Raw genomic sequence first — 20,991 nt, forward strand, 5'->3', positions numbered from 1 at the left:
TCAGTTTAGATTAGTTGCATTTTCTATACTTGCATATATACGAAATTATGTAGTATGTACTGTTTTTTGTTGGTTTTTGGTCTGGCTTTTTACAATCAAGATAATTATTTTGAAATTCTTCTGTGTTGTTACATGAATCAATAGTTTATTCCTTTTTATTGTGAGAGCTGTTAGACTGTATGGATGTAACAATGGTTTGTTTATCCATTCATCTTTAAATGAACACTTGGGCTCTTTTCAAGTTTTGGCTATTCCAAATAAGTCTTTGTGTGGACACATGCATTCATATCTTTTGACTAAGTACTTGCTGTTGAGAGGCTGGAACAGAGTAGGTATATGTTAACTTTTTACGAAGCTGCCAGTCTTTCCCATAGTGCTTATGCTGTTTCACATTTCCACCAGCACTGTATGAGAGTTGCAGTTGCACCTTATTATCACCGATACTTGCCATGGCCAGTCGTTTTAGTTTTAACTGTTCTAATAGATGGGCAGTAGTACCTCGTAGTGGTTCTGCTTTGCATTTCCCTAATGACAAATGATGAGCGTATTTCCTATAATGCTGTTTGCCATTCATAGATTTTGTTTGGTAAAATGTTCAAATCTTTTGTCCATTTTTAAAAATTGAGTTGCTCATTATTAAGTTTGCAGAGTTTTTATGTATATTCTACATACAAGTTTTTAAACCAGATATGTGATATGCAAATATTTTTATCCAATCTGTGGGTTATCTTTTATTCCTTCTCTTTCAGAGAGCAAAGGTTTAATTTTAATTTTAGTGAAGCCTAATTGATAAATTTTTTTTTCTTTTATGGATCATACTTTCCATATAAGAAATTGTATCTAAGAAATATTTACCAACTCAGGTTTACAAAAACTTTGCCCATGGTTTCTCTTTAAAAGTTTTATAGTTCCAGGTTTTCCATTTTTGTGAACATGTCTTGAGTTAACTTTGGCTCTTGTGTGAAGGCTGGGTCAAAGTACTTTCTGCGGGGTGCCTGGGCGGCTCAGTCAGTTGAGTGTCCAGCTCTTGATTTAGGCTCAGGTCATGATCCCAAGGTTGGGGGCTCAAGCCCACCATTGGACTCTGCCCTGAGCATGGAGACCACTTAAGATTCTTTCCCTCTGTCCCTCTCTGCCTCTGCTCTTCTCCCCCGTTTGGGTGTTCTGTCTCTAAAAAGAATAAAAAAATTTGCTTTTTGCAGATAGATATCCATTTGTTTCAGCATGATTTATTCAGAAGACCATCTTTTCTTCATTGAATTGTCTTTATACTTTGTCAAGAATCAGTTTTCCGTATGTGTATAGTTTTGGACATTTTGTTTCCCCATTGATCTGTATATCTTTACATCATACTAAACTGTCTTCACTGTTGTAGCTTTGTAATGTGTCTCAGTCAGTGGTAGCTCTTGAACTTCATTGTTTTTTAAAGCTCTTGAACTTCGTTGTTTTGACTCTTCTAGGATCTTTGCATTTCCATATGAATTTTAGAATCAGCTTTTACATTTCTTTAAGAAGCTTACTGAAATTTGGGAATTTTGTTAAATAGATAAATTTAGGGATAATTTATATCTTAACAATATTCTGCCTTCTAATCCATGAACTTGGTCTGTATTTTTATTTATATCTTCTTTAATTTTTTTCAGAATGCTTTGTACTTTTCAGTGTAGAGGGCTTGACATACTTTGTCAGATTTATCCTTAGGTATCTTATTTTTTTTTTTTATACTATTGTAAATGGAAAGTGAAATTTCAAAAATGCTGATTGTTGCTAGTATAGAAATGCAGTTAACTTTTGTATGTTGATCTGGTATGCTACAATCATGTTACTAAACTCCCTTCTTAGTTTTGGTATCTTTTTTGTAGGTAGATGATCATGTCATCTGTGAATAAAGATAGATTTACGACTTCCAGTCTAAATGTTTTTATTTATTGCATGATTGTACTAGCTAGAACCTCTAGTCTTTATATCATTCTTGATGTTAGGGGAAAAGCATTTAGTCTTTCACTGTAAAGACACTGTTTTTGTAAATGCCTTTAATCAGATGAAGGGTGTTTCCTTTTTAATTTGCTGAGAGTGTTTAATGGATGGATGTCATATGCTTTTTTCTTTGTTGAGATTATTCCATGCCTTTTCTGTGATAAGCTACACTGATATTTGAATGTTAAGCCAATTTTCATTCCTGGGATAAACCCCACGTGGTACTGATAAAGCATCCCTTTTACATATGGTTGGACTCAATTTGCTAAAATATTCAGATTTGTGCTTCTGTGTTCATGAGGGATATTGGTCTTCAATTCCTTTCTTTATAATATTTGGTAGAATTTAGGAGTGAAGCCTTCTGGACCCGGGCTTTTTGTTGTGGGTAGTCTTACATTTATATCCTTTAACTTTTAACCTGTGTGGTTATATTTAGAGTGCATATATTGTAGACAGCATATAATTGGGTCTTTTCTGATCACTTTAAAAATGAGGAGAAATGTGCTCACGTGCCCATCAGAAGATACCCCTTAGTTTTTATTGGCTAGAATTGTTTCCAGAGCTTGTGCCTAAACCAGTAATCAGGCAACTAGGAATAATGGAAATACTCAGATTGGCTTAGCCCAGTGCACCCATCTCTAGGTGAGCTCTCCAGACAGTAATATCAGCATCACCTGGGAACTTACTAGACATTCAGATTCTTTGACCTCATTCCAAACATACTGAATCGGGTAGGTTAGACCTGCCTGCGACCAAGTGTTTAGCAATTTGTGTTTTAAAAAGCCTGCTAAGAGATCCCAATGCACCAGAGATTGAGAACAACTGACTTAGGCTAGCCTTTACTTGGGAGTCTAGAGCAAGCCACCCAGTACTGGACAGTTCAGAGGTCTTTCAGCAAGGGAGGGTGAAAAGGATGGATTTACATAGGTAGGTATTAATCTTGTCACGGTAGACCAAGGCGGGGCCCAGGAATAAGTTTTGACTAATCGCTATATTCCCGATGAAGGGAGGACCGCGGTTCACTCTCTAAGGGAAGAATGTTCTATTAGGATTACTAATAAATTGATTAAAAGATATTTTAAATCTGCATCTGCAGCAGGAGTTAGCAAACTGTGTCCTGGGGCAAATCAGTCCGGCTGCGTGGTTTGAATGGCTAGTCAGCTAGATATTTACATTATTAAAAGACTGGGTAAAAAACCCAGAAGAATACTCTTTCATGACATTGAAAATTATGGGAAATTCAAGTTCCTGTGTCTATAAATATTTTGGAGAAGCACAGTCCTATTTATATATGGCCTGTGATGCTTTGGAGCTGCCACAGTGGAGTTGAGTGGTCGTGACAGAGACTGTGTGGCCCACAGAGCCTAAATATTTCCTAGCTGCCCCTTTATAGAAAATGTTTGTCAACCTCTGATCTACAAGAAGAATTTGCTGAAGAATAGTACCACTCCCCAACCATCTTGGATAACTGAGAAATTATTTTGACAGATGGGAGTCCTGACTATAACAGTATGAGAATGAATAATGAAGTAAGGTGTTCCAAGAAAATGCGCTCAATTAGAATTGTGGTAACTTTGTTTAAAGAAGTATTACTTTCACGATATTTATAATTAGAATGCAGCTTTACAAATGTTAATTACTAGAACCAGTGGTTATAATTTTCTTTCTTTTTTTGTCAGCTAAGACGATGAACTTCTTTTGTATAACCCTGTGACTGAAAATACTCTCTAAGTTACCTTAGCACCATATATCAGAAATAATATTGCGGTTATTTTGAGTTCTGCCTATTCTGTTTAATGGTATAGATGCTGAAACCAAACTTTTCCCTACAACATATCTTTGAAAGCTGTTTGGCTTTCTTGAGAAAGAAGCACATACCAGATTTAGTACAGATTTGAGAAGGGGAATAACTGATTATTTAAGGTTTGAGAGGATCAACAGACTTTCACTAGTTTTAGGCTTATATTTTTAAAAAGCACATAAGATTTGCCTCGTTTGCCGTGTCATGTTTACATACATGAGCTCAGTTCATGTAAGATTCTGTCACCAAAGAGATGAAAGTGTCCATTTCTACAAATCCAAGTGAGGTAGTCAGATCATCGCGGTGCCTGTTCAAGGTCAGTTCAATAACAAAAGCCTCCTTTCTGACTATGAGATGTTGGTTTATAGTTTTTTGAAGTCCTCCTTCCCACCAAGCTACAGAGAGCATACTATTTTATTTGGGGGCATTTCCCTGTTAAAAAATAATTTTGGTATTTGAAGTAATCAAACATGAGCTTTGTTTCACTAGAAACTTGTTAAATACATGTTGTTTTCCCTAGAAGAGGGGTCATCTCTATATACCTATATAATACCTATAATGTAGATTTCTCTTTTTAAGGTTATACGTTGGCTCTTCAAAGACATTCACATCATCAGAGAAATCCCTGAGCCCTTTGCAGTGGTGTAGACACGTCCTAGATAATCCGACTCCAGAGATGGAAGCAGCAAGGCGTTCCCTGTGCTTTAGACTGGAGCAAGGTAATTTCGAACCTGCGCATTTACATTCTCGAACTCTTGCCACCGTCAACTCTGTTTTTGTTTCTGGTTTTGGAATTGACACTTAAATGGAAAAAACTTGCCCAAAGGTATAGCTGTTACATGCAATTTGCTTCACATTTATTACACATCAGGATTTCCCAGTGTAAAATGTATTTAGTTTCATGCTTGTTTTTAGCCACATTTTTAGCTTGTGTTTGTATTGAAAGATAGGAATAAACTTTATTTTTCTGTGTTTTTTTTTTTCTTTCTGTTTGCAAATATACCAATAAATAAAATGGGTCAGCCTTTAATTCTCTGGGGACAGCAAGAAGGTGGTTGTGTGGCTGAATTCCAGGATGGAAAACTGAAGTTTCATTGGGACCTGAGTTCTGACCTTTTAGAGTTCCATGAATGTTTAATTGGGTTGTATAACTGGAAGTCCTAACCTTTATAAACTGGGAAATAATCTTCACACTGTATATAACATTAGTTAACTTATGGAGCCCAACATAAGTTTAAGTAAAACAAAACAAACAAAAATGGACTGCTGTGGAAGGAAGAGCAGTAAAAGGAATTAGTAAGCAGGACTTAGCTCCTTGCCATTTATATTTAATTAAGGCTGTGATTATTTAGGTTTTTGCTCATCTCTTAACTCTTGGTATCTCTTTCATTATCTAGCAGCAGTGTTTCCATTATCTGTATCACACTTGAGCTTGGAATTACAGATTCCTGCCTCTTCCAGATTAAATAATCAGAGTAACTGGTAGTAGGGTCATGAGAATCTGCACCGACAAGTTCACCAGTGTGATTCTTACGCACACTGTAGTTTGAGAACATCACCTATGCTGCCTTTCAGGGATAACGATGGTTATCAAATTTTGGACAGGAGACAAAGTATAAAAGGTGACATTTCTTGAGCTCTTAATTCTGTGACGGTCAGTGCACTAGGTTCTTGACATCCTTCATTTTATTCAGCCTAACCACACTCATCTGTAGTGGGCACTATACCCACTCCTAGAGAAGGGACAGGTGGAGTGGAGGGCAGTTAAGAGGGTTACTGGGGCCAGAGTGACACCCAGGGGCAGAGCCAGAACCTGGGTCTCCTTGACCCTAACGACTGTCCTTAATCAGTCTTCTGCTTTTTTGGCACAGCCATGACTGAATATCAACAGAAATCTGTTTTAAATATTTGGGAAACATCAAAAGGCACATTTTATTAACATTGTAACTAAAATGAAATAACTTGTTTAGTAATTAGTTGAAGAGTGGGGTAGGAACAAAGGAGAAGTATTAGGGTTAAAACTTTGGTGACAGATGCTTATCTAAGATAGCAACCATCTGAGTTAGGAGACTTTGTTCATCTACCCAGCTGACCCTCAGCAAACCATTAAGTCCCTCTGGGCTTTTTATTTTTTTTTATTTATTTTTTTTTTAAATTTTTTTTTTTTCAACGTTTATTTATTTTTCGGACAGAGAGAGACAGAGCATGAATGGGGGAGGGGCAGAGAGAGAGGGAGACACAGAATCGGAAACAGGCTCCAGGCTCTGAGCCATCAGCCCAGAGCCTGACGCGGGGCTCGAACTCCCGGACCTCGAGATCGTGACCTGGCTGAAGTCGGACGCTTAACCGACTGCGCCACCCAGGCGCCCCTCTCTGGGCTTTTTAAAGGGTTATGTTGACTGTCTCTAAGGTTCTTTATTCAAACATCTCTTGATTCAACTACTCTTTATATGGACACTCTTATATATGAACTTGGCTCAGTTTCATTTGAAGTAAAGTTCAAATGAAATTCAGAACTAGAATCCTTTAGTTGAGGGATCAACAAATTTTTTCTGAAAGGGACCTGATAGTAAATATTTTAGGCTCTGCAGGCCGCATGGTCTCTACCCTCAGTAGAAAGCAGCCATAAATGCAAACGTTAATGAGCAAGGCTCTGTTCCAGTAAACCTTTATCTGTGGGCACTGAGATCAGAGACTGGAGTAGGAACTGGAGTGGACACTGAGATATGAAACTGGGGATGAGTTGGACTTGGGCTACCCAGGCCTTAGTTTGTGACCCCTGCTTTAGTTCATTTGCACACAAGGTAGATTTACATACAAGATTGACTTAAAAAAATAAAGGCTTTGGGGGCACCTGGGTGGCACCTTGATTTCAGCTCAGCTCAGGGTCAAAAGGTTTGTGGGATTGAGCCCCACATCTGGCTGTCTGTTGACAGCGAGGGCCTGCTTGGGATTCTCTCTCTCTGCTTCTCCCCCCTCATGTGTTCTCTCTGTCTCTCAAATAAACATTTAAGAAAAATAGAGGCTTTAAGTTTAATGTAAATAATCCTTATTGGTGGCTGCTTTTGAGAATTGAGACTAAGTGCCTGATTATCTAATTTTCCTTTCACTGACAAGCGGCTAAAGCAGAACGGTGAGGTCATGAGGACAAGATTTAATGTGCTGTAATTTTATTCATAATGTAATGAATTTAAATTTCATGTAAGAGTTTAAACAGAGAACTAGCTTTCCAAAACCTACATTAGTGTTTTGTGAAATTTGTGTATAAATCTAAATCCTCTTTTGCTGTGAGACTAAATGGTTTTGTTCCAAAGATCCATAATCCCCTTAGGAGATAAGAAGTCACTGATTACAGTAGGTTGTTCATTGGATGAAATTTGTTTTTGAAATTTAACTTATATTTTATAAAGCAATCTATCATTTAGATTTACTCTTATGAGTATTACAGGGAAAATAGCATATTCCTACCCCACCTCTCATGCCCATTTGATTACCCAGATTCAGTTACTTAACAAAAGCTATTTGTTTTGGTTTTGCTATTTATCTCTCATTAAATTCCCATACCTATAAGTTGTCAACTTCTTACTTTGAGTTATGAAGGTTTAATTCTTTTTACTACCTTCTTCCCTTTACACCTTTTCTCTGCACATCTTCCCATGTAGCTTTTTGCCAATCTTTAAATAGATTATTTCTATTGTAATCAATATTAAACAATCTTATCTAGGTCATGCAACATTTTGTTGTTTTTTCATCTAATCTTTTGTTTTTGTTCTGGAGTTAAAAGCAAAAGGACCCTTACTTGCTGGTTTTGGTTTTTGTCTTTAATTTAACCCCACACACTCCAAATGAACCATCCTCAGTACAGTTAGACATACAAATCCACCAAGGGTTTTATTTCCCTTTGTTTTTCCAACGTTCCTCCTGGTAGTGCCCTCGGCTGGCCCATGATGTGCTCTGAACTGGCTCTCCGCAGGCCCATGCGGCTTTCGTGGGACTTCCTCTTACCCTCGTTCTGCGGATCCTGTCCCCTTTCCAGTGTCACAATGCCTGTTTCCTGGATGCAAACTTCCTTTTCCTTATATTCCCTCTTTGGGGAGAATTCATTCTCCTCTTGCCTTTTTGGGGGAGTAGAAGAGAAATGAGGATATGGGAGACAGAAACTTTGAGAGCCTCCTATGTCTGAAAGTGTCTGAATTATATCTTTGATCTTGATTATTCTTTGAGCTAGGTGTAGAACTCTAGGTTAGAAACCAGTTCCAGCAGAGTCTAGGAGACGTGGCTCCATTATATTTTAGCTTCGGGATTGCTGTTGAAGTCCTTGTACTATTCTAATTTCTGATTCCTGTGAGCTTTCTCTTTTTTTTTTTTTTAATTTTTTTTTTTCAACGTTTATTCATTTTTGGGACAGAGAGAGACAGAGCATGAACAGGGGGAGGGGCAGAGAGAGAGGGAGACACAGAATTGGAAGCAGGCTCCAGGCTCTGAGCCATCAGCCCAGAGCCTGACGCGGGGCTCGAACTCACGGACCGCGAGATCGTGACCTGGCTGAAGTTGGACGCTTAACCAACTGCGCCACCCAGGCGCCCCGTGAGCTTTCTCTTTAAAATACCTTTTAGATAGAATTTTAGAATCTCTTCATTCCTAGTACTTTGAAATTTTCATTTTTTGTGCTATATAGTTGGCACTTTCAACAAGGAAACTTTAGCTCTACAAAATGTGTTGTGTTATTTCTCTGTAAATCCATCCTCTCCTCCAGTTTTCTCTATTCTTTCATTCTAGATACTCCTTTTAAGTCAAATGTTGAATTGCCTGCTTTGATGTTCAGATTTTATATTCTTCTCTTCTGTTTTCTGCCATGATATTGGTATTCTACTTTCTTGGAGATTGTAAAAATTCCTCTTCGAAACCTCTTTGCTGCATATTAAGTTCATTCCATGTGCTGGGCACCATTGTAGGGAATGAGGGAATGGGGGTGCAGCAGGGACCAAACAGGTGTTAAGTCCATGCCGTCGCTGAATTTACCTTCTAGCACGCACACCTTCACTAAGTCCTCCTGGTTTTGTAAGGTACTGTTATTTGTGTAAGGTATCTTAACTCCAGTAGCTTTTTACTTCAGTTTATTTAAGCAATGGAACCTGTCTTTGATAACAGCAGGAGAGGGGTAGCTCCTTGAGTTGAGAGGGAGTGTTTTCCTAAAGACTTCCCAACAGTCATCTTGTTTTTGCTTTACTCTGAAGCTCCCTGCCTTCAGGGAGGGAAGGGTGTGTGGTATCCTGCACATTCAATTCTAGAACATTCCAGTTTCTTGTTGGCTTATCCCCCACTGTGGGCCCTTGGAGCAGAGAATGTCAAAACCCAAGCCCATTACCTAATGTTTATCTATTTTCCGTTTATCAGTGAAATGACCTTCTTAGACTGATAGTGTCTCTTTTCTTGTTTGGTCTTACTTGTAGGTTTAGAAGACTTTTGAGTTTAGCTGTCATTCTAGTGTGTTTTTTTTAACTGAATTTTATTGTTTGTTCAAGTATAATTACCAGTTTGAGGTGCACAGTATAATGATTCAACAATTCTATATATTTCTCAGGGCTCATCAAAGTAGGTGTACTCTTGGGGCGCCTGGGTGGCTCAACTGGTTAAGTGTCCAAATCTTGATTTTGGCTAAGGTCATGATCTCACTGTTCATGAGTTTGAGCCCTATGTCAGGCTCTGTGCTGACAGTGAGGAGACTGCTTGAGATTCTCTGTCTCCCACTCTCTCCATCCCTCCCCTGCTCATGCTCTCTGTCAAAAATAAACATTAAAAAAAAAAAAGTGTACTCTTAATCCCCTTTATCTGTTTCACCCATTCCTCCTACCTCTCTTCTGGTAATTACCAGTTCTTTGTATTTAAGAGTCTGTTTCTTTGTCTTTTTTTTTTCTTTTATTGTTTGTTTGTTAAATTCCACATATGAGTGAAATCATATAGTATTTGTTTTTCTGACTTATTTCACTTACCATTATACTCTATTCTCAACATCCATGTTGTTACAAATGGTTAAAATTTCATTTTTTATGGCTGAGTAATATTCCATTCTATATATACCATATCTTCATTCATCTATCAGTGGACACTTGGGTTGCTTCCATATGTTGGCTTTTGTAAATAATGCTACATTAAACATAATAGTACATATGTTTTCAAATTAGTGTTTTTGTGTTCTTTGGGTAAATACCTATTTTTTACTGGAATTACTGGATAATAGGGTAATTCTATTTTTAAAGTCCTAGCCACAGCAGTCAGACAATAAAAAGAAATAAAAGGCATCCAAATTGGTAAGGAAGAAGTAAAACTTTCACTATTTGCAGATAATATGATAGTATATATAGAAAACTGTGAAGACTCCACCAGAAAATTACTCGAACCGATTAATGGATTCAGTAAAGTCACAGGATACAAAATTAATGTACAGAAATCTGTTGTGTTTTTATACACTAATAATGAAGCAACAGAAAGAGAAATTAAGAAAACCATCCCATTTACAGTTGGCACCAAAAATAATAAAATACCTAGGAATAAACTTAACCAAGGACCTGAAAGCTGTACGCACTCCAAAAACTACAGAACATTGATGAAAGAAACTGAAAATGACACAAATAAAAGGGATTGGAAGAACCAATATTGTTAAAAGTGTCCATACTACCCAAAGCAGTCTACAGATGTACTGTAATATCCCCATCAAGATACTAACAAAATTTTTCTCAGAAGTTGAACAGATAATCCTGTACTTTGTATGGAACCACAAAAGACCCCGAATAGCCAAAGCAATCTTCAAAAAGAACAAAGCTAGAAGTATCACAATACCAGATTCAAGCTATACTACAAAGCTATAGTAATTGAAACAGTATGGTACTGGCACAAAAATAGACACATAGATCAATGGAACAGAATAGAGAGTCCAGAAATAAATCCATGCTTTATGGTTAATTAATCTATGACAGAAGAGGCAAGAATATACAATGGGGAAAAGACCACCTCTTCAATTAACGGTGTCGGGAAAACTGGACAGCTAGATGCAAAAAAATCACACTGGGCTACTTTCTTACACCATACATAAAAATAAACTCAAAATGGATTGAAGAACTAAATTGTGAGACCTGAAACCATAAAATTCCTAGAAGAAGACACAGGCAGTAATTTCTTTGACATCAGCCATAGAAACCTTTTTCTAGATTTGCCTCCTGAGGCAAGAGAAAGAAAAACCAAATTAAACTATTGGGACTACACCAAAATGAAAAGCTTTTGCACAGCAAAACAAAAACGCAGCCTACTGAATGAGAAGGTACTTGCAAATGATATCCAAAAAGAGGTGACTATCCAAAATATATAAAGAACTTCTGCAACTCAACACCAAAAACCCAACTGAAATGGGCAGAGGAATGACCCCATTAAACATTTTGCTAAAGACCTACAGATATCTGGCCAACAGACACATGAAAGGTGTTCAACATCACTCCTTAGGGAAATGCAAATTAAAACCACAATGAAATATCACCTGACACCTGTCAGAATGACTAAAAATCAAAAAACAAGAAACAAGTGTTGATGAGAATGTGGAGAAAAAGGAACCCTGGTGCACTGATGATGGGAATGCAAACTGGTGCCACCACCATGGGAAACAGTATGGAGGTTCCTTAGAATATCTAGTGTGGTTTTCTAAGAGAATAGAGAAGAATTGATAGTCTTCAATATCGAAGAATTCCTACTGGCTTCCAATGAAGGGGATCCTTTGTCAATGATAGCTGATTAACAGGTAACAGAAATTATGGTTTTAACTATTCATATTGTCACATGAATATTAGGATTATGTAAACATTCCATATTTTAGAACTTACAAGTAATTCTAACAAAGCATTTTGTTCAGACTTCATTTCTGTCTTGAGCAATCAACATTTTCAAGTAACAAATATTATTGAGCATTTTCTTTGAGAGCAAGTTTGTTTCCTTTAATTTGAATAGAAATTGCCCAAGGACAGTGACCTTGTTTTATTGGTCACACCAGCTAAAAGGGAACAGTGATTACTGTTGCTAAAATAAATGAATTTTTGTTTATTTTGTAGAGAGAGTGAGCAGGGGAGAGGAACAGAGGGAGAGAGAATCTTAAGCAGGTTGCACGCTCCACACCGAGCCCACCATGGGGCTCAATCCCACAACCCTGGGATCATGACCTGGGCTGAAATTGAGAGTCGGATGCTCAACTGACTGAGCCACCCAGGCCACCCTGTTTAATTCTTCTTGAGCCTAATGTCACAGTTACTGCTGTTAGAATTTCAGTTTTGGTTTTGCACATTTTCAGATGGAATGGAGTCTTTGCACCACTTTCCTTACCAACCATATCATTCTTTCTTTTCAGTGTCCTTTGAAGTATTAGTTTGCAGCCTTGTTTTACCATTCACAAGCATGTTTATATTAAAATAGGTTTTACTTACTGCCTTTTGTTGGAAATGAGTGGTTGTACCTGCTCCCCACCCCCTCCCCGAATTTAAAGACTGTTCACTAAGACCATCTGCTGCCATGACAAGGAGGGATGACAGATTAGATTTTTTGAAAGGGAAGTGTTTTCCCCTTTCTGCCTCACTTTTCCCATCTCTCTCACTTGTTAACCAAGGGGTAAGTAAATGTTCTTTTCTGTTAGCCTGGGGCTTTAGATTAGATGTTGCTTTCATAATTAGCAAATATGTTGATATTTGGTTTCTATTTCTTGACCCTGATGTTTCTGGGAAGAAAATTACTCAAAAATTAGAGACCAACTCTCTGTAGAACGTGTGGATGGGGGTCCGTAGTTATGAGGAGCCGGTGTTTCTGTGGTGGACCTTCTACCCCTCAGTCCCCTGGTCCTACATCCCTTCCTTATTCCTTCTTGGACCCTAGGAATGTAGCATGTACTGTTTTCTTGGTTGCAAGTTAGCAGTCTTCCCTGCTTAAGAAGTAAACTTCTCCGGGAGCACATCTGCGTAGGAGCTGGTCAAGCTCAGTTTCTGTGGCTGCTTCGGGTAGCGTTTCTCCCAAGGTTCTCTGTGTAGTTGCCAATAAGTTTATTTTGATTGTCACTTTGTGAAGGACCCCTGGCTCTCTTCCTGCTGCCTGCTTTCTGTTGGGGGGTCATCCTAGTCCTTCATGCTGTATCTGACAACCTCATGACCCTGGAACTAGGTAACAAAACCTGGTAAATTGTGGGAGAATGTATGGGAAGTGTTCACATTTTGTCTTGAGGTTATGAGAACAGGCTTATTAAAATCCTACCCTTCTGAAGAAAGTTTGTTTTTCTGAAGAAAATGAGGAACAGAAAGGGATGTTTTGTGTAAGTTTTATTGGGAGATAGCACCTGCATTGAGACCTTTTTCAAGATACTACTAAAAGAAATGCTTTGTCTTCACAGCTACAGTTTTGCAATTTGGTTAAACGTGTGTGTTTAAGATACAATAGGACAATTATTTTTGGTGTAAGGGTGTGAGTGTGTGTGTATACATATATGTATATGTATATGTGTATATATCCGTGTGTGTATATATATGTGTATATACATATATGTATACACACACCCCTACAGATGACTCATATGTATCCAATGCTCCTAAATTCTCAAAGGGAACATTAATTGAGCAAGTCACTTAATATTTTAATTGAAAATTAATTAAATTGAAACTTTGATTGTAGATCCCCAAACTTATTTTCCCCTTTTCCAAACTGATCTTTTCATGCTCAAATTTCATAATTTATAAGGCCTTCTATATCAAGTAGTCCACACAGGCCGGGTACTTAAGCTTTCCCAGCATCCTCTACAAATACCTTTAATTTGTAGAGTTGTTGTAAGACAATAAGTAAAGATGTTTGTGAAGCAGACATAATAAAAGCTTACATATTAGGTTTCTTTCCTAATACATTTGAATAATGTAAATGGCTTTTTTGCATAATGTACAGAAAGTAATGTTAAAAGTGAAAAAACTCTAATAAAAGTGATTTTATTAGAGTTAGGGGTGCCTGGGTGGCTCAGTCAGTTGAGTGTCCAGCTCTTGATTTCAGCTCAGGTCATGATCTCATGGTTCTTGTGGGATAGAGCCCTGTGTTGAGCTCTGTACTGACAGCTCAGAACCTGCTTGGGATTCTTTTTCTCCCTCTTTTTGCCCCTCTCCAGCTTAAAATAAATACATAGACATTTAAAAGAAAGTAATTGCAAAAAGTTAAATCTTTTGGTACTTCTTAATCTACAATCTATTCGTATAAAATTAAGAAAGCCTAGAATAATATTTTCTCCCCCCCCCGCCAAAAAAAAAACATTGGACCCTGATTTGAATATACATTCTTAGACAAAACACTATCTTGGTTGGTTTTTCTCTATTGAAAACGGTCCTAACAGTGTTTGTTATTTTCCATTTGGAAGTGCCTTGTTTTTGAGCATCTTTTTACTTAATTTTTAATGCATATATGCCTTCTTTCAAGTAAGGGATATAAGTGTGTGTGTGTGTGTGTGTGTGTGTGTGTGTGTGTGTGTCTGATAATAGAGGGCTGCACCTCAGTTTCCTTTCGAATTGCCAGTGCTTAATAAATTGTCAAACATGTTTTATGTTCTGAATGTTTTTTTATGATTTATTAACTGGAATACATTTAAATGTCTTACATGAGCAAAGAAACTAATTGAACATTGGTGTTATCGATGGCATCCAACTAGCCAATCCAAAACAATTACATGATGGTATCATTAAAATGATGGTGTTGGGGGTAGATATTTGAGTCTGTTTTGTTTGCTGCTATAACCCTCCCAGTGCTTAGAATAGTTCCTGTCATGTTGTAGGTATTGAATGCTAATTGTTGAGTGAATGAAGATGGTAGAAGGGTTTTTGATTTAGTAGCTAGACATAGTGCCCACTAGTGCCTCAGTGTTACTTAATTCTGATTAAGAGCATGTCACCGTCACTTGACCCATGACTTATTTTGTAATTGGAAGTTCATACCTCTTAAAATTCCCTTCCCCTATTTTGCCCATCCCCCCACATTCCTTCCCGAGGACAACCACCAGTTCTCTGTATTTGAGTCTGTTTCTGTGTTTTCAGTTGTTTTGCTTTTTAGATTCCACGTATAAGTGAAGTCATACAGGATTTGGCTTTCTGTGTCCTGTTTCACTTAGCATAATACTCTCTGGGTCCATCCTGTTGTCTCAAATGGCAAGATTTCCTTCTTTTTTATTGCTGAGTAATATCTTGTGTGTACACGCCTTCTGTGTCCATCTGTCTATCAGTGGACACTTAGGTTGCTTCTGTATCTTGGCTGTTGCAGATAATACTGCAGTGGACGTAGGGGTGCATATATATTTTTGAATTAGTGTTTTTGTTTTCTTTGGGTAACCTGCAAGTGGAATTGCTGGACTGTATGGTACTTCTATTTTTAATTCTTTGAGGAAACTCCATGATATTTTCCAGAGTGGGCGCACCAATATTTATTCCCACCAGTAGTCACAAGGGTTCCCTTTTCTCCACATCCTCACCAACACTTGTGATTACTTTTTTTTTCTTTGATACTAGCCAATCTGACAGGTGTGAGGTGATTGCTCATTGGTATAGTTTAAATAAGAAAAGACAGAAAGCATTTCACTTGTTTCCATGTCTTGCCTTGTAAGTGGGGACATTTCACAGATTTCACAGGCCTATTAGAAAGGTTTCAGGAAATGTTAAATGTGAAATTATTTTGGTAAATGTGAAATGCTGTGTACATACGTGGACACATTCCCGCTATGCAGTTTCTTATTCAGAATGTGAGCCAAAACATACAGGGAACCCTCTTCGTTTGGCTGTTTACACTTTATAGAAAACCAATAGCATTTTTTTTCTTTGGGAGGGGGTAGGTTTGTTTTCTCTACCTATAAATAAACATATTTTATTAGAGTTAGGATCTCAAATTGGTAAGTTTTGAGTGTAATTTAAGAATAGTAGAAAGTTAAGGCAACTTCATTAGCTTTTTTGTTTTATGCTTCTTCTTAAGTCTATATATGTTCCATTTCTGCTCTTCTTTTTCCCCACTTCCCTTACCCTTTTAGACTGTACGTAACAAACATCTCTAGAACTTTCATGGGTAGCATGGGCTCCTGCGATATCCTAAATTGAAATAAGGCTTATCTAGAGTTGGTGGTGAGTCTGTGTCATGAGGCTGGGACGTTGAATAACCAAATAATGATAAAAGAGCTTATCTGAGTAATTTGAGATGCCCAATATGTGGCTCACTTAATTTGGGGCCGGTTAATAAAAGCTTATCTTGCCTGGAGATACTTGAATATCCATAACTATTGAATCAGGACAGGTCACATTTGAGGAGTGTGGGTATAGTTTTCACAAATAGTGTAGCCCTACACAGTTACTATCTTGGGTTGTGTTTCCTTATGAGCAATCTCTCATTTCCTCTGGGATTATATGCTAAGCAAATGTAAACAGATATTGCTTCTTTATTGAGTTTTTCTTTCATCTTCCTGTGATACCAGTTCCTATTCTTGTCTCAGTTGTTATGAGGTAGTATCCCTCTCTAAATTTAGCCAATGGAAAAGAAAGTTGTCGACGAATCCAGTGCTCTGAAGGTGGCCTTTTCATTTGTTGAAAGCTGCACGGATTGAACTGAGACATTAGGAGACTTACCAAGTATCTGTCTCCTGGAATCTGTCCAGCTTCTCCTTGCCTGGCCTGAGATAGTATCTTCATCAGCTCATGTTTCCAGTCTTGAGGTGCTCTGTCAAATTGGGAACACAAAATTAAAACTTAGTCTGTGTAGTTCATTTTAGGTAAGCTTTGTAAAGGAGTCCCTTTCTCATTGGGAAAATAATCTGGAATCCTACTGAAATTTGCAGAGACAGGGTGTCTTGCTATTTATTATTTGCTATTTATTTTTCCTGTGTGCTAGAAATTAAAGACACATTGTCATGGCTGTGGGCTTTCATCAAATCTTTGCTTTGCTCAGATGTTCGGAAAAGTCCCACTGCGTTTCTTTCAGTGTTGGGAATGATGTACAGTAAGTAGCAAATAAATAGGGATTGTGATCCTATGGAATTTGCTGTTTCTATCCCATTATATCCAGCAACATGGATGTTTCCTTTTCTTCTCTTTCCTTTATCAGTTACATGTGTTTCTCTGTGGTTTTTTGTTTTTATTTTGCATTTCTACCACAAGAAAGTTATTAAAATAAGCAGTAGTGAAATAAGCAGCTTATGACAGTTCATGTTTGTTGTAATGAATATATAACTGACATGTTATTTTCTTACCCCAAAGAGGAAAAAGTAAAACAATAGACATTCTCCCACAGTAGTTGTTTACTGCTTTTATAGTACTCTGATGATGGAATTTGCTTCTATGGCAGTGAAACTTTATTTTGGTAGATGTTCATGTCTATTTCTTGGGACCTCTACAGAATAGCCAGTTTAGGCAAGAATTAGTAGATTCTCCTTTTTGGAATCATGGGGCCTTGATTAGAGAGACGATTCAAATGCTTAACCATGAAATAAATGAATTGAGCACTTGCTACCTGCAAGCACAGGTGTGAGGGGTACGGTGGCCAGACGAACTCAGTACCTTGCGCTGGGAACACGCAGTCTGGTATAACTGCACGGATAGCAGCTCTGGTTCTTTTTTTCTAACTTTCTCTCTCTTTTTTTTTTTTTTTTAATTTTTTTTTTTTTCAACGTTTTCATTTATTTTTTTGGGACAGAGAGAGAGCATGAACGGGGGAGGGGCAGAGAGAGAGGGAGACACAGAATCGGAAACAGGCTCCAGGCTCTGAGCCATCAGCCCAGAGCCCGACGCGGGGCTCGAACTCACGGACCGCGAGATCGTGACCTGGTTGAAGTCGGCCGCTCAACCGACGGCGCCACCCAGGCGCCCCTCTTCCTTTCTCTTAAAACAGGCCTGATGGTGGTAGTGGGCCCAAGTGGAAGGGGTATGCTTTCCCAAGGATGTGACATGTTTGTTGTAAGTCAGCAAGATTTGAGCAGGTAATTCTGGCGGGGGGCGGGGAGTGGCCAGACCACAGGAACAGCATGTGGAGAGATCTTGAGATGGGGTGAGACTCCAGACGTGAGAGGGAGCAGCAGACTGTTGCGGTGGGAGTGTGGTGGAGAGAAATGGAGCGGGGGGAAAACGTGAGCCTGGTGTTTGGTGATTCTGCATGAAATGAGAGGCATGCAGGGTTTTCAGGGCACTTAAGGATTCTGGACTTTGTCTTAAGATGGTTGGGAATCCTTTGGATAGTTTTCAACAAAGGAGTGACATGACTATGAAGAGGAAAGTGTCAGAGGGTTAACTGAATTGTCTTGTTTTTTGTTTGTTTTTAGTTTATTTTGAGAGAGGGAGAGCTCATGTGCATGCAAGTGGGAGAGGGGCAGAGAGAGAGGAAGAAGGAGAGAATCCCAGGCAGGCTCTGTACTGTCAGTGTGGAGCCCGATGTGGGGCTCGAACTCACAAACCGTGAGATCATAACCTGAGCCAAAGTTGGACACTCAACCAACTGAACCACCCAGGCGCCCCAACATTTTACCACTCTGAGTGAAATATGGAAACCTCACTTTCATTTAGGTATCTTATCTTCCCCCACTTTTATTTTTATCTTTTTATATTAAATATAATTTGTTGTCAAATTGGTTTCCATACAACACTCAGTGTAACTTCCCCCACTTTAAATATCATTATCAGATGGTATTATAATTTTTGTTTCAATCATCAGATATAATTTAGCAAGCCATGAGGAAAAAGATGGTCTCTTCTTTGTACCCAGAGTTCTGTTTTCGTCTTGTTTTGTCTTCTTGGTGCCCCAGACCCCTTCTCTTACCATTTCCTTTCGATTTGAAGAACCTTCTTTAACCAGTATTTGAGGGTGGCTCTGCTAGCAACAAATTCTTTGAGTTTTCCTTTGTCTGAGGCTGTTTCTCTTTCATTCCTGGTGAGTTGGTCAACCAGACCGAGAACGTGCAGCTGGCGGGCCTTTCCTTGAAAGAGGCTCTGCCGCTTCTCTGGCTTCTGTGGTTTCTGATGAGAAATCCACTGTTGCTCAAATGGGTGTTCCTCAGTAACGTTCCTGGGTAACGTGTCACTGCTGACTGCTTTCAAGATTTTTCTTTATCTTTAGTTTTCAGTAGTTTCATATGATGTGTCTTGGCATGGATTTTTTGGAGTTTATGGTGTTCAGATTTCGCTTAGTATGTTGGGCATCCCCACGACCCCCCTGCCCCCAGTTTAGTAATTCACTAAGAGCACTCACAAGACTCGGTGTATATTTGTACTCAAAGCTAGGATCTGTTAAAACAAAGGGATACAAATCAAAATCAACAAAGGGAAAAGGCACATGGAACAAAGTCTGGAAGAAACCAGGTACAAACTTCCAAGAGTCTTCAGAGTAAAACCAGATACCTGTTCTTAAAGAAGGGAGAGAAGTCTCAGCATGGGCTTCCTACCCCTAACTGAGAAGCAAGGCGTGAGGCGACTTGAGTTGTGATGCCCACTTTAGACTGAGAAGGTTGGGGGCGGGGGCGCTGTTAGATGAACTTGTACAGCATTCCAAGGACCAAGACCTCCCTCCTTTGCACCGCTGGAGTCCTCAGCCACTCTGCCATTGCATGTCTAGGCACCTCACGGGAAGCTTGCTTCTGGAATAATCTAGGCATTGACATAGTACCTATTGTCCATGTTTTCAGTTGGAGGCCTGTTGGGGTAATAGCTGTACTGGTACAGAAGAAAGTCATGCCAGTTACTTATTCAGATTAACATAGTCCATATCCATAAATTTAGACCAGGAACCAAGTCTCATTTGCTTTTTGGGAAAACTAATAGCATGAACAAAATGAAAAGATCAGCTGACTTTGTAGGAAACAAAACTAACGGAATAGAGAACTCCATTTGTTTGGATTTAAGAGAATACTACACCTTTAAACAACATTACTGGGCAAAGCAGCAGTCAAATCATTATTTTTAGTCATTTTTAATTTCTTGGAAATACTGGAATAGGGATGGACAGGGCTAAGAACCAAGCTGCTTATCCATAAGGAAATCTCCCCCCCAAAAGAGGAAGTATGAGAGCAGCTAGGGCACATGGAGGGCATGTCCCAAACCTCCAGTCTTTAACAGTTCTAGAAATTGGAACAGACAGTTGAGAGCAAGAAAGAATACAAGAAAATTTCTTTGAGCTGAAGAAAGACAACTCCCCAGCATGAACTAAGATAGATGAAAAAAGACCTAAACCCTAGACATCCTGGTTGAATTTCCAGGGTCAAAATTCTAAAAATGTTCAAAGGAAGAAACAGGTTATTTGCAGTGTCATAGGCCTCAGACATTTCATCAGGAATACTAGATGCTAGCTGAATAACGAATCTTGTCCTTTCAGTTTCAAGGAAAGGTACTTTTAAGCTATAATGTTGTACCCAGGCAAATCATAGATTTGTGGAGACTAACGAAAGAGGGTTTTAGTTCTGCAAAGATTTAGAAAATTTACTTTACACACCCTGTTTTAATGGTGGGAAAAGTACAAGGAAGAAGATCCATGAGGCCTGAAGAAGATCCATGAGGCCTAAAGAAGAGTGGCTGTGGAGATGACCCAGGAGAGGCCAGGAACAAGGAAAGGAGAAAATGGGTTGACTCTCAAGACTAGTGACATTTCTCACCCAGTGGTTTGGGGCCTAGTGCCAGACAATTCCTTTCCCTTTCCTGGGGTCTTCTGACCATACCCAGCTCTCCAGTAAAGATGCGTCTATCGAACACTGAAATGCCACTTGTATGTGGTTTAACATTTGATGATGACCTTAAAGTTGTCCTGATCACAGCTATTGAACAGAATGGAGATACAGTAAACCTTGACAATGTAAAAATAGGACTGTGATGGTAGTGGAAGGGAAGAGAGAGAGTACATGGGCTAAATATCTAACCTTTTTCACTATGGGGAGTCAGATGGCAACAAGGTGAGGTTGGTTTGTCTGCTTCTAGTTACACTTACAGGGACGCCTGGGTAGCTCAGTCCGTTCAGTGTCGGACTCTTATTTTGGCTCAGTTCATGATCTCGTGGTTTGTGAGACGGAGCCTGCATTGATCTGTTGGGATTCTCTCTGCCCCTCCCCTGCTTGTGGGTACACACACTCTCTCAAAATAAACAAAAGAGGTTACATTTTCATAGTAGTTGTATTATTGTCCCCAGCTTCTCAAACAAAACTCCTGGAAAGG

General features: G+C 38.7%; 1 protein-coding gene across 3 annotated transcripts in view; it reads left to right on the forward strand.

Annotated features, from left to right (window-relative positions):
• SLAIN1 (SLAIN motif family member 1) overlaps positions 1-20,991 on the forward strand; it is a 62,655-nt gene that overhangs the window by 9,785 nt on the left and 31,879 nt on the right. For all 3 annotated transcript variants that reach the window (XM_030312291.1, XM_030312301.1, XM_030312311.1), the window contains exon 2: positions 4,358-4,497. In XM_030312291.1, the coding sequence (XP_030168151.1) occupies positions 4,358-4,497 (140 nt within the window). The remainder of the gene's footprint in view (positions 1-4,357; positions 4,498-20,991) is intronic.

This window comes from Lynx canadensis, chromosome A1 (genome assembly GCF_007474595.2).
Source record: "Lynx canadensis isolate LIC74 chromosome A1, mLynCan4.pri.v2, whole genome shotgun sequence".
Lineage (NCBI taxonomy): Eukaryota > Metazoa > Chordata > Mammalia > Carnivora > Felidae > Lynx > Lynx canadensis.